This window comes from Quercus robur, chromosome 11, assembly GCF_932294415.1.
Source record: "Quercus robur chromosome 11, dhQueRobu3.1, whole genome shotgun sequence".
NCBI lineage: Eukaryota > Viridiplantae > Streptophyta > Magnoliopsida > Fagales > Fagaceae > Quercus > Quercus robur.
In genome coordinates, this window is record NC_065544.1 from 8,160,888 (window position 1) to 8,175,593 (window position 14,706).

At 32.7% G+C, this 14,706-nt stretch overlaps 1 protein-coding gene across 3 annotated transcripts; it reads right to left on the reverse strand.

Moving 5' to 3' along the window:
- Positions 1-6,561: 6,561 nt before the first annotated feature.
- On the reverse strand, positions 6,562-13,662 carry LOC126706956 (serine/threonine-protein kinase STY13-like). Of its 3 annotated transcripts, none has more exons than XM_050406549.1 (3): positions 13,328-13,662; positions 11,296-12,245; positions 6,562-7,254 (listed from the first exon to the last, which is right to left on the reverse strand). In XM_050406549.1, the coding sequence occupies exons 2-3, from the start codon at positions 12,204-12,206 to the stop codon at positions 6,915-6,917; spliced, it is 1,251 nt and encodes a 416-aa protein (XP_050262506.1). In that variant the 5' UTR covers positions 12,207-12,245; positions 13,328-13,662; the 3' UTR covers positions 6,562-6,914. The 3 variants fall into 3 exon arrangements, with proteins under 3 accessions (XP_050262506.1, XP_050262505.1, XP_050262504.1); XM_050406548.1 differs by having other exon boundaries at positions 11,296-12,248; XM_050406547.1 differs by having other exon boundaries at positions 11,296-12,288; positions 13,328-13,661.
- Positions 13,663-14,706: the final 1,044 nt, after the last annotated feature.

A 14,706-nucleotide genomic window follows, 5' to 3' on the forward strand; every position in this document is an offset into this window, starting at 1 on the left:
GAGAGAGAGAGAGAGAACTTTTTTTGTTTGGGAAAAATATGTATAGAATGGGAGAAAGTGGAAAATTTATAGTAAGATGATAGGAATAAGAAGAGCCAAAATAAAGAAAGATGAAGGGGCAAAATAATATGTAAAGTTCAAACCGCCCAAGATGAATATATATTAACAATACTTTTGTTTGATTTTTCATTGATTTATTATATAAATTATAATATCAAAATTAAAATAGATGAATATTTAAAGTTAAAACCACCTTAGATGAATTTATAAAGCTAATATATTTATATATTTAATATTGTAAAAAAATTAAACGTAAAAAATGAATATTAAAAAGACTAATTATGTGGCCAATGATGTGGTGATGAGGTGGCTCAATAGGAGCATAGAAATAATAAATGTTATGCTTCAACTTTTAAATATATTTAGTGAGCTAACTAACCTATGTTTGACTGTTTGTGCATTAGTTGTCATAGCCTCAATAGTACCTACGAGATTTATACATCTAAAATCTTAAGCATAACATTTATTACTACTGAGCTCCTATTATGCCATCTTATCACCACGTCATTGGCCACATAATTATTATTTTTCTTATTTATTTTTTATTCCTATTTTTTTACAAAAAATATATAAGTATATTATTGACTTTGCACATTCATCTTAGACAGTTTTAACATTACATATAATTTTGCTTCTACATATTCATCTACTTTAATTTATATTTTTTTTTACAAAAAATATATAAATAGATTATTGACTTTACACATTCATCTTGGGCTATTTTAAAATTACATATAATTTTTCCTTTGCATATTTATCTACATTAATTTAGATGTTTATAACTAAATCATGAAATCAATGAAAATTTTAAAGCCAAAAACAATGTCTAACATATCTATACTATATATAATTGTAAGGTCACAAGTTTTGGTTCCTAAGCTTAAAAGGTAAAAGGATCTAGGCCCAAAGAGCCTAATACAATGAATTTGTAGAGAGTGGATTAGAAAACTAGGTTCTAATGAGTTGGGTAACAATTATAATGGATCCAGATGACAATAAAGTAAAGATAGACTGGTTTTATCTAAAGAAAATCATCCTCAGTACAATCCGAGGAGATCAGTTCTTATATATATATCTCTTGAATTTGATTACAAGCACAGCTCTTGTTCTTACAATGTTTTGCTCTTAATTCTCCGATCCCCTCCCCTCAAGGTCTTCTTTCTGTTTTATACTCTCTTCTTTTTTTCATCTCCACCTTCCATGTGTAGATTAGATCACTGGTGTTGATCCTTATCCCATCAGCACCTTCTTGAAGTCTTTAGGAGTAGCTGTAAGGCTGAAAATTACTATTCAAGTATCACTTCCTCATTAATGTGACCAGAGAGTTAGTTACAGAGCATTCAATGCGGTGGTAGCAGTTTTTTCTTAAATATTTTATGGCTTCCCTCTGTCTTGTGCTTCTATGATGCGTATCGTCATTAATAGAATCTCCCGGAATGTTGCCCTAGATAGCAAACCACACCTTTGGACCTCGGCTTTGCTCAACTGAGGAGGCATTCCTCCTCAAACCACCCTCTCGGACTCTTATGACCAAACCTCACCTTTTCACTCACTAATGCGGACTCCCATGATAGTGTTTACCCGTTTTCGGACTACTTATGTCCTCAGATTAGGCCCCAAGCCCAATATATACATAGATATATACTACCGGGCCTATCACCCCTATAATAATGGAAGTTTTATAATAAATTTTATAAAGCTCTTTATGCACTAAATCTTTAGCGTCTTTCCTTATTTTTTGTTTTTGTTTTTTTTTTCTTTTTCACAATTCTTCCTTTGTTCAACTTTTCTTCTTCTTCAACCATTTTCTTTTTAGTTTAATCTTTCATCCCCTCCAATAAATATTTTTTTAAAAAAATTTCATTTGATTCCCTTTAGATTTTTATTTTTTTTTCCTTTATATCTTCTTAAATCCTACAGTTTCACTTTGTTCAACCTTTCATCTACTTGTACCATTCCTCTTTCATCTTAATTTTCATATAAATATCTTCTTACTTCATTTCCACCTCTCTTCCCTATTCCTTCCAAGTTGTCAACAATAAAAAAGGTCAATACTCACTCTTTTTCTCCAATTTTGTTTCTCTTTCGTGGGTTTTTTTTTTTTTTTTTTCAGAAAAAATTATACTTTACCACCCTAAACTATACCTCAGATTACACTTTGTATCCTAAACTATTTGAATGCACAGTTTGCACCCTAAACTATGATAAAGCCAATTGATATGGGGAGATTGGAGAGAGTTTTACTTGTACTTGTACATGTGTTTTTGTCTTTTAACTTTGTTCCACTTAAGCAAAACACAAGTGCTTGTCACATGCATGAAAGTTCCATCTAAGATAACTGTAAAACTAACATCAAGGGGCAAAGGATAATAAGTGTTATAGTTTAGAGTGCAAATTGTGCATTCAAATAGTTTAGGGTGCAAAGTGTAATATGAGTTATAGTTTAGAGTGGTAAAGTGTAATTTCTCCATTTTTTTATTATTGTTTCAACCACTTTTTTTTTTCTACTAATGGTTCTTTTTGTTATTATTGATTTAATTGTCACATCACACTTGTTTATTTTTTTGGTAAATTTTTATCAACTTTTATGCATATTAAAGTAGTTTGGTATTCCAATTCATGATCACAATTTTTTTTTTCTTTATCCCATTGGTTTGATTTGATTTGAGTTAATAATTAGTTGTTTTGCAAGTTAGAATTTTTATTTATTTATTTATTTATTTATAGTGATCAATTTAGATGTTAAACTATGAGACTTTACCTTTTTTTTTTTTTTTTAATCCTTTAAGGTGGACAAAGTACTCTTAATAGTTGTAGTAGAAGTACTCTATAATGTCATTTATTCAAAGAAAAGCAAAGGTTAGTCAAATAAAAAATAATTGGATGGTTAATATAACAATTTGCTACTAATATATTAAACATAATATTTACAAACAGTGAAAAGAAACTGCACAAAGACCATTGTCTTTAGCTACACTAACTATTCTTCATCAACTTGTCCAGATTATCCTGTTGTTTTCCAAAAAAACTAAAATTTGATAACACCACAAAATATGACATTATAATATGATTTTTCCCTAATTCAAATCAACATCAAACACCATTCATTAAAAGTATTTAGTGTTGTAATAAATAAAATGATAAAATAAAATAAAATAAAATAAAAAAACAACAACAACAACAACAACAACTTGCATCAAGGAACACATATGAATTAGTTAATAATAGGACAATAAGGGAATGAACCTCTAGTCAAAGATCCTTCTATGGGCAATGAATTTTTTTTATAGAAAATTTTTAAAAAGTAGAATTCTAAAAAACAAATATTCATCAATCTAAGGTAGAGATACAGGGAAAATTTAAAAAAAAAAAATCCAACAAAAAATGAAAAAAAAAATTGAGAGAGAGAGAGAGAACCTTTTTTGTATAGGAAAAATATGCATGGAATGGGAGAGAGAGATGAATTTATAGTAAGACGATGGGAATAAGAAGAGCCAAAATAAAGGAAGATGAAGGGACAAAATAATATGAAAAGTTAAAACCGCCCAAGATGAATATATATTAACAATATTTTTGTTTGATTTTCCATTGATTTATTATATAGATTATAACATCAAAATTAAAGTAAATAAATATTTAAAGTTAAACCCGCCTAAGATGAATTTAAAAAGCCAATATATTAATATATTTAATATTGTAAAAAAATTAAACGTAAAAAATAAATATGAAAACGACTAATTTATGTGGCCAATGACGTGGCGATGAGATGGCTCAACAAGAACATAGCAACAATAAATGTTATACTTCAGCTTTTAGATATATTTAGTGAGCTAAGAGCATCCCCAGTGAAGTTGCTAAATTGACAAAAAAATCAATTTAGCAACCAACTCTCCAAAACTGTGGCTGCAGCAAAGCAGCTAACGTTAAAAAAAATTAACTTTGAGCTACAGTGGGCTGCTCAAAACTTAAAAACAAAATATATACATATATATATATATATATATATATATATATTTTTTAATGTAGAGTGTTAAAAAAAGAAAGTATTTTAATGTATTGATGATTGTGATTGTTAGTTATTGTGTTAGATATATTATTTATTGTGTTGTTTATATTATTTTAATGTGTTGAATGTTAATATAAAACATTTGCTGTAGGGTGTATTATAAAGTGAGCTGTTAAAATAGATAAAGTAGTATTTTAAGTTGCTAAAAGCTAAATATTTTAGATGTTTTACTGTGAATGCTCTAACTAACCTGTGTTTGACTGTTTGGGTTTAGATAGCATGTTGCTGCCTATTTCAAAAGCCTTATTGATGTGTTGCATGTGATGCCTAAACAGTCTCAAATGCAAACCTAAACAGAAAATCCTGAGTCTCACGCATGTTCACAACTGGTTTAGTTACCAAGTGAGGTTTGGGTTTAGATAGGTTGTGTGGATTACTTGGTTTAATTAAGTTTAACTCTATTAAGTTGATTGGGTTTGGCATGGGAGTATTTTCAGGATGTAGTAATTATTTTGGGGTGGCGTTTTAGCCATTACACAATGAAATATTTTACGAATCAAAAGATTTTGTTAGGGTTTAACCGATAATTTATAGTAGAGGGGGTACTAGCTAGCTTTGCTCATTTCAAACCATAAAAGGAAAAATTGCTTGGTTTCAAAGGTTTGGGCGATTATGAATTACAGGGATAAAGTACTTAGCAACTAATTGGGAATGATTTAGACAATAAACAATAAAATATTTCAAGAATCAAAAGATTTTGTTGGGATTTATCAAAGAATTTGATAATAAAAGGGTATATTGCTCATTTCCAAAACATAACAAAATGGAAGAAATTACTCTATTTCGAAATTTAAGGGGAGAATTGTTAACTACCCCAAACATAAAGGAAGGAACGGGCTTTCCTCCCCTTTATATGTATAAATATATATATATATATATATATATATAGAGAGAGAGAGAGAGAGAGAGAGAGAGAGAGAGAGAGAGAGAGAGAGAGAGAGAGAGAGAGGTGAAAATTTTATTTTGTTTTGTCCCTAAAATGAAAAATTGTCATTGTTTTTATAATAATAAAAAAGCAAATATAATATTATGTATATCACTTCTGATATGAAGGGACAAATAAATATCAATTTATATTAATTACAAATTATTAATATTATAGAAAAAAAAAATATTTAATGGAGTAAATTTAGTAGTATTTCAGACTTTTAAAAACTTTTTTAACGATGAATTTTAGTTGGACAAAATTGAAATTTTTACTTAAAAAATTTCCAACATTTTTCTTGTAATTAATCAATATGATGAGGATGAAGAGTATGCAATTGATAAACTTACCAGTCACCGGTTGGTCCTTGGCCCAAGCCACATCTCATCTGTCTTTGATTTGGTTGCCTTTTTATTTTTGCCTTTATTTATCATTAAACAAACATAAAAAGAGAAAATAACAAAAAGTGACTGCATTATCAAGTTTAAGAACGCAGTGGGTCAAAGTGAGAGGCTTTCACACACACAGCAAAGAGCTAGAGTGAAGGGTGTCGGAGTCCAGATTCATGCCATGCCACCCCAGGGTTGTTTTTTATTTAGTTTAATTTAGTCCTCGGTGATATGGTAGGAATCAAATTGACACATTTAAAAGGTTAAAGACTAAATTAAAATACAACGTATTAAGAACCAAACTTATATTTTACCCAAAATTTAAAAACAATTAATTAATGACATGAAGAAAAAAAAATACCCACAGAGGTGCATGTACTTCATTTGTTTTTGGAGGATATTTTTTTAATAATTATTTCTTTTCATTTCTTTTTTTTTTTTTTTTTATGAAAAATCTACTTATTTCCTGTGTTTGGAAATTGGTTGCTTCCTAAAAATAAACTAGAATTTTTTTTTTTTTTTTTTTAGTTCAAAATCATTAATATTTTTATAAGGAATGATTGTACGCAGGGCGGAACTAAAAAAATGTGTGGGACATTTTTTTTCATTAGTGGGCTCTTTTCTGGACCTAAAATCTCTCTCTCTCTTTTTCCTGAATAAAATTTCAACTCAATGAGCTTTGCTTTTCTTGATTATTAAGCAACTTTAATCAAAGCTATGCTTAACGCTTAGCAAGCAGACATTTCGCACCCTCTCCATCTCTGATATTTGGGACAAGTCACAACTCCACCTTTCCACACAGCTCCTGCAAGAAGAGATGTAATATTTGAACTTCCAGGGCTGCTTGGTATTCTAGTAGAAGAGGGACTTCTAGCAATTTCTTCCAACTTCTAGCCAACAGCAACCTCCAATAATCTTCAACTCACACAGCTCAATCACATTTGGTACCCAGTTGCCTATATTCACCTCAGAGCTTTGACTTCTTTCAAGTTCACTTTCATTATATAGACAAATCTGATTACAACCAAACAAGCATAATCCATTTGAAAAAATAAAAATAATAATAATAATGTCCTTTCCAGGGTTTTTCTTTTTTTTTTTTTGGGGGGGGGGGGGGGGGGGGGGGGGGTTGGGATTAAAGACAAATGAGAGAGAGAGCTGTATTTCTCAAGAAAGCACAACAGCTAAACAAGGTATAGGTTAATACAAAGCAGAGTGAGAATTATACATACACATCAATCTCCTTTTCTATCACTAATTCAGCAAATGGAATCCATTCATGTTGAAACACCAAAACCAAAAGTTTTATCATACCTTTTCCTTTTTCTATCTTCAGAAATAAATTCCAACTCATAAATACACAAGGCTACAAATGTAATCACCTCCTTCTGCCTCTTTTTCTCTTTTTTCCAGTTTCTTTTTTACTTTTTATGTTCTGCTGATTGTTTTCTCATTTAATGTTTCTCTGATAGGATCACTCCATTGTCCTAGGTTGGCTCATGCAACACCTGAAACGAGCCTTGCGGACAGTAGTCATTATCTCTGTCTCTGCGTTCTCCAGCATTCTGACAACTTCCATGAAAGGGGGCCTGACATCAGGGTTGGCATCCCAGCACCGGGTCATGATATCACTGAGAACAGGTAAGCAGTCACTGGGTACTATTGGACGAACTCCCTTGTTAACGACTGCAAATGCTGCCTGCACAGCTGTCATGTTCTGGAATGGTAGCATTCCCGTTATGAGTTCCCAGAGAACAATCCCGAAACTATACACATCCACTTTCTGTGTATAAGGCCTGTGCTGGATCATCTCCCTGCATAGCCAGATAAAAAATAATCATGCACTCAAGTAATCCTCAGTGAAGTTTCAAGAGAGAGAATACCAAAAAAGAATCAGTAAATTTGTCAGATTCATCAAACAAGAAATGTCATACCAACCATCAACGAATAGCAAATTGTTAAGATTCTCTAGATCAAAAGAGAACTGAAACATACTAAACAAGCAGATATTTAGTTACTAACTAATTTGTTAATATAAGAAGCAAAGCTTGTGATGAAAATGACAAAAAGATAATCTAAAAACTTTTCTTTTTTTGCTATTTAGAATCTAACAACTTTTCAGATAGCAGTCCTTTGAATAAAATAATGATCAATGAAGTTCAGGAATATCGTACAATACTAAATACCATTAGTAAGATGATCAAACATGTTTTGCTTTTACTTCGACCTGAACTACCATTACAACAAATCCAATTAATACAACCAGGAGCAATTCAATACATATCAAAAAAGAAAACCACATGACAAAATCTATAAGCCACAAAGATAGTCTCCCATTCAGTAGAGGTAAAAAAGAAGAAGCAAACTTTCTTCCAGAACCTCAGAGAGAATGGGAAACAAAGTCAATTACAATAGGCAAGTAGGATCAAAGCCAGACCAACTACTCTATAAGCACAAATCCATAACTACTAACACATAAAACTAGCCGGCCGCTTGATTGCTCAGCAGAATATAATGATGGTTCTGGAAAAACCAAACTGCAATGTTTAAACCATTTTGCCAGTCAACCTTATTCACCAGGACCCCAACCCCTCACTAGATAATAGTACTAGAAAATGCAGTAGACATAAAACTGCAGAAAGCCAAGTCGATCCTCAGCACAATCACAAAAGCAGGCCCGGTTTACTAATGTATGACAAAGGGCAAAGAATAAGAAATAGCAAAAAATTGGAAAGAGTAAAAATTAGATGAAAGATTGAGATTCTACTTTTACCATGATACCCAGGATTTTCCTACATAATAGCATCAAAACATTAACGTTCCAAAAATGAAAGTTGTTCACAATATGGAACCATATCTCAATGACTATATTTTACACCCATATCACTCAAATTGATTGAATCCATCACTCCCTAGTATACCTAATCCAACTTTTTCATTAGATTAATAGAGAGTTAGGTTTCACAATAACATTTTATAGATAGCAATGTGATTCTAAAGCTTGGAAAATCGGAAGTAACAGACAGTGCACCAAGCCACCAGCCGACTAATATTTCTACTATGCACTAATGGCAACCATATCTGACCAACTTAAGCAGATCAGGCAAAATCTGATTACAATTAAATCCCATTAGCTCCATAACCCAGCGATATACATATTATTATTTTTTGATAAATAACAGAACTTAAAAACAAAAATAAAAACAAGAAGAAGAAGAAGAAGAAGAAGAAGGAGGAGGAGGAGAAGAAGATACCCCAAGCGTACAGGCTGTATACTATGAGACCATCACAATCACAACCCAACTCTCAAGTTAAAAACATCAATTAGCTTTAAGAAAGAATTAAAAGAAAAGAGCCCAAGAATATCTTCCTTAAGTAGACACAAGAAAATTCGGAAAAAAAATCATATTAAAATTCTGAATCAAGTTTAAAAGGGAGAAAGGACAAACTTATGTCGCCTCTGACAGACGCTGCAAAGTGGGAAATATTAGCAATGCACCTCACACATTTTGAAAAGGATCATCCAATTTGGTTGTAATGATGCTAGAATGACCACCATCAAACTTCTAATGAGATCTGAATTACGATAACCTCTCCACTATGAAGAGACCCATTACAATTCTCTTTTGACAATAATGGTTGTAATCAAAACTTTTCTCCTACATGCTGGTCAAAGTTTGAAATAAGCAATGGAGAACAAGAATTTTACATCCAAGCACAATTTGAATAAAAAGAACGTTTTGTTAAAAGCCAAGGAAATGAAACAACCAGAAAACAAGCAGAAGAGCTTATAAGAATAATATATCAAACAAGGAAAGCAAAAATTCTACACAGTAAGTTATCATAATCTCATAAAAAAGTCAACATCATCCACTTAAAATGCAGCCAATCTCTATTTTGGCAATTTTTTTTTTTTTGGCTCGATAAATATATTTGTAAAATGAATCATGAACCTGACTTCAACCTGTTCTTGGGGAGGAGATTGCATTTGAGCTAGGGCTTATTGGCTTTTTATGGTCATTGAATATCAAACTACATCACATGCTTTGAAAATCTAAAACTGGCTTTTAGAGGACAATTATATCCTGCTCTTAATTGTCAGAAATTTTTTTTTGCGGGGTAATACAATTGAGCTAACGACATCTCAAACACACATTTAAATCTTAGAAGAATGACAACATAGTATTTAGTGAACACGTTCCCCTCAGACATTAACTAAAAGGGGAAGGCCATAATAGGTGTCGTACTCTTGAAGGAAATTATGCAAAAATAACAGGTTCCAAGCTGAAGCAGCAGGGGAAGCCTGATACTTAATGACTAAATAAAATTGAATATTATTTAAGTGGGTTAAAGACCCACAACTTGTTTCAGATAGAATGAGCCCCCAGGAAACCCTCGAGAATTGTCTTCTGCCACAGCAGACTTCTCAATGCAAAATATTTTCTCCCAGAAAAAGTTTTCAATGTAAACTGTTTCGAGGAAATTGACATATTCTCCACTGTTTGGCTGGATGTATGGAAATGTTGAGAAAATAATCATGTTGTTTAGCATGCAATGGAAAACTCAAATTCTCAATATATTTGTGGATCTCTATATAACCATAGATATAACAATTTCCATGAATTTACAAAGACACAACAGGAGCCTTATCAGAATCTCCATTCTCCAATCTGATACCAAACCTGACCATTATCAAAAACCCATTTGGTGGGGTTTGCAAATCAATTTTGAGCAAAGGGCTTGGAGGAATTTAGGTGGATCAGCGATTAAAGGAGCAATGCTTGCAATCTAATTTTTTGGAGTGTTTAAGGGATCTGCTTTGTTGAGGGCTAGAGCTGGAGGAGCTGCTTGACAAGGTGCAAGTGTTGGTAAATTGAGGAAGTTTTGGATCTCGGACATGGGGCTCACAGTGTGGAGGGGGTAGGATTTGAGGCAAAGGCAGAATAAAACTTGGATCTGAGAAAAGCCAGATCCAAGAAAAGATTATAACCAGGAGAGTGAGAGAGAAGGAAGTAGAAGAAGATTGCGATGGTACTGTATCTTAATCTGGAAGCCCTATGATAACCTTCTTTTTGTCTCAGATTGCAATGTCAAGGCCAAAGCATAAGTCATTTCCCCCATTTTGAGCTTATTTTCTGTTGACAGGGTTTGTCAGTTGCACCAAATGTAAGAACATGAAGAATAACATATTGTGGAAAATATTTATGTCAAAGCAATCAAAGCCTAATTGATTTTGAAATCAAAACAATAGCTGTCCTTGCATTAAAGAAATGTGTACAAGATCAATTAGGTAGTGAACAGAATAAAAGAATTTTTTATCAGATATTTTAAATAAGTACAAAATTCTACGCTAGTATTTTTTGCATAAACTAAGCAACTTCATATCTTGAAGAAGAAACAATTGCTAAAATGGTCAATGACACAAAATCCTACTCTCAAACTTACAAAGAGTAGCCATATCCAAAAGCAGAGCAAGATACATGTGCAATAGCAAGCAAACTCAGATTTTAAAACAAGTAAAATATCTGTAATTCATAGTAAATGTGCATTGCTAATTTTCTACCTGCAAATAAGGCACATAATCAACATTTAAACTTATGTTAAAAGCATACTAACCTAACATAGAATAGTCATATACATATAATTAATATACATAATACATATATATATATATATATATGTGTGTGTGTGTGTGTGTGTGTGTGTGTGTGTGTATGTATGTATGTATCTCCCCCAGGAAAGACTATCAAGGGATAAAATCATGACAGCCAAAACATGAGCTTGCAAAACATTTTAATGAAATAAAACCAATACAGCAAATAAATCTTAGCAGCTAATGGGTTAAGGAGTCTTACGGAGCCATCCAGCGGTATGTCCCTGTCTCAGGTGTCATTCCTTCAGTCTGCACCTCTATCCGCGCAACCCCAAAGTCAGCAATTTTAATTGATTTGTCTGCGAAAATCAACAGGTTATCAGATTTTAGGTCCCTATGGATCAATCCAAGTCCATGAACATAAGCCATCCCCCTTGCTACATCCAAGGCTTGCTTGACAGCTAATTTCAATGGAACTGATCGGTTTGAGCGCCTTGTCAGGAACTGCCGAACTGAACCACCCTTTGCATACTCAGTCACAATGCACCAAAGCATTGGTTTCCGGCATGCACCGATGAAGCGAACTATGTTTGGATGCTTAAGTGTAGCCAACATCATCACTTCCTGCTGAAACTGTGTCTCCATCAACTGAGCCCTTCCCAGGTCATTTTCTGGCCTTTCCAAAATTTTGATGGCAACATCCTCGCCATTGTAAGTACCTCTGTACAGTTTCCCAAAAGCCCCTTGAGCAAAAGCATCGCCCATATTAAGCCTCCTTAAATCAATTGTCCAGTCATCAAAATTCTCAAGCCCCTCAGTAGGGGTATTACTGTCCATTAGAGCTCGGGCCAGTGCATCATCACTGAGAGCATGCGTGACTTTTCCACGACGATTAACGCTGTGTTGCACAGAGTAATTGTCATTAGCACGCCTCCGCAAGCCTTGGTGGTTCAAAATGCGAGTACGAGAATCATTTGATCCAACACTGCTGTTATCTATAGACATTGCAACAGAGCCTCCGCCAGTACTTGTTTGTAAACTGCCAACACTGTCAATTGACATGTTGGTACCCTCACCAAGTTTCTGGTAAAACCCCTGGGACAAGTCGTAATAGTTGTTGTCATTTTTGTTAAGGTCTATTATTCCTGCGAACTTTGGACCACCCTCCAACATTTTCTGACTGACAAGCAAATCTAGCAAGCCTCCTTATTTCTTCTGCATCAGAAATTGCAAACTCAATCCACTTAATTAAACCCTGAAACATAAAATTTTTATACAAACATTTTCAGCATTGGCCTCTTATACATCACAATCCCATAACCAACAAAAATCCTAAATTTGTAATCAACTTAAACTCTGAGGCATATAAATAATTTCATTAGAACCTAATATCTCCAACAGGTTGTGTGAAATATGTTGGAAGATAATTTTAAAAAAATATAAAGATTCAACCGTGCAAGCATAAAAATATTTGGCTCAATCAAGCATTCGAGCAGAGTTATTTTTTCTTACTATCACATGTCTCTCCCATGTATTATTAGCCTGACACTAAACCATTTCATACCTTTTCTTTTTTCTTTTCTGTACTCTAAATTCTAGATAAATAATAATTAAGTGAAGAAAAAAAAGGGTCTTTATAACAAAATCCTAGATTATTATGAAACACAAAATCAACAAATTTTATTAGAAATCTAAAGCAAACCCACAATTAATTTGAAGCCCCATAACATAAAAGTTCAAGATTTTCAATAAACCCAAAAGAAGAAATTTTAGCATAATGAAAAACAAACAAACAGGCCCAACATAACAAACAGTCCTTGAGGCTCAGAATTTCTCGTGTAGCCAAACAAAACCCACAAATTATAAGACCATAATACAAACTTATAATTACACAAACAAACATACACACACTCAAACCAATTTCGCATCATCACCACCAAAAATAGCATTATAAAAAAATAAAAAAAAATAAAAAAAAAAACTTTCTAAAACCCAATTGAAAAAAAAAAAAAAAACTAACTAAATTACAAAAATCAAAATAATCCATCTACACAAAGAAGAAAATACAAAAAGTCAAAACTCCTAGAAAATACTGAAATATCAAAATTCACATAACCCTAAAAAATAAAAAATAAAAAAATAAAAACCCTTTTTTTGTTTATCTCCGATTTCATTTCCTAAACACAAATTCACAGCAAAATCGGAAAACGAAACCCTAGAACCCTAAAAAGTCAGCGGTTTTGACAGATAAGAGCTTCGAAAAGGAACGGAATTGTGCATGCAACGAAGCTTACCTCGATGGAGAGAGGTTTCCGATTCTCCGATCGAAACAGAGAAAGAGAGAAGATAAGAGAGAAGAGATCGAGCTCCGATCAGAGAGAGAGAGAGAGAGAAGAGAAAAGGTGAAGACTTTTTTTTGTGTGTGTTGTGTTGGTTTGTGTGTTGAGAATGGAATGAAGGAGAGAAAGAGAAGAGGGTCTGGGAGTCTATAGAGTCAGAGTCAGAGAGGGCTTACTCAGTCAGTCTTTTCTCTCTCTCTCTCTCTCTCTACCAATTCTTCTGGTCTTCGATGATTGCTATTTGCTATCTATGCTCTCTCTCTCTCTCTCTCTCTCTCTCACCTTCCTTTTCTTACACTTTCCCCTTTCTATTTCTTTATTTATATATGGAATATAGACATATGGAGTACTATTTAGGCAGTCAACATTATCCTGAATTACCCGATAACTGGTTTTGGTAACTAGAACTAGCTGCCTGCAGGTAAGTTTTACTAACTAGAGACTAGTTTAAAAGATTCTTCTTTCTAGTGAATATCCTGTGGATTACGCAGCAACTAGTTCGGAATAGTATAAAAGATTCTTCTTTCTAGTGAATATTATGTGGATTACGCGGCAATTAGTTTGGATTAGTATGAGTTTAAAATATTCTTCTTTCTAGTGAATTCTGGATTAGTCGGCAACTAGTTTAAGTGTGTGAGTGTGATTGGTTGCTTGTAGGTTTTACTGGTTAGAGACGATTTTAAAAGATTCTTCTTTCTAGTGAATGTCTTGGATTACCCGGCAACTAGTTTGGATTAGTATGAGTTTAAAATATTCTTCTTTCTAGTAAATTCTAGATAGCCAGCAACTAGTTCAGGTGTGTGAGTGTGATTGGCTGCTTGTAGGTTTTACTAGTTAGAGACGAGTTTAAAAGATTCTTCTTTCTATTGAATGTCTGAGATTACCCGACAACTAGTTTGCTAGTAAGTTTTACTAGCTAGACACAAGTTTAAAAAATTCTTATTTCTAGTGAATCCTAGATTTCTGAGCAACTGGTTCAAGTGTGAGGGTAAGATTAGTTGCTTCTAGATTTTACTAGCTAGAGATGAGTTTAAAAGGTTGTTTCCTATTTTATCAAATATATGAAGGTTTTACAAATGTAATCAATTTGCTTTGTCAATTAGATCATCATTAGTTCGTTATATTTAGAATTTGAGCAGTCAATTTTAGATTTATGAAAAATCAATTTTTTTGTTTGTATTTTACATTAGAGTTAAAGGGCATAATACGTTACACAGTTATTTATATCACGTGTCGTATCTTCTTAATTTTAACTGTTCATTTATTATTATAAAATCTATTAGTGTGTACCGTTACATTTAGTATTTTAAACAATTAATTCTAAATCAGTGAAA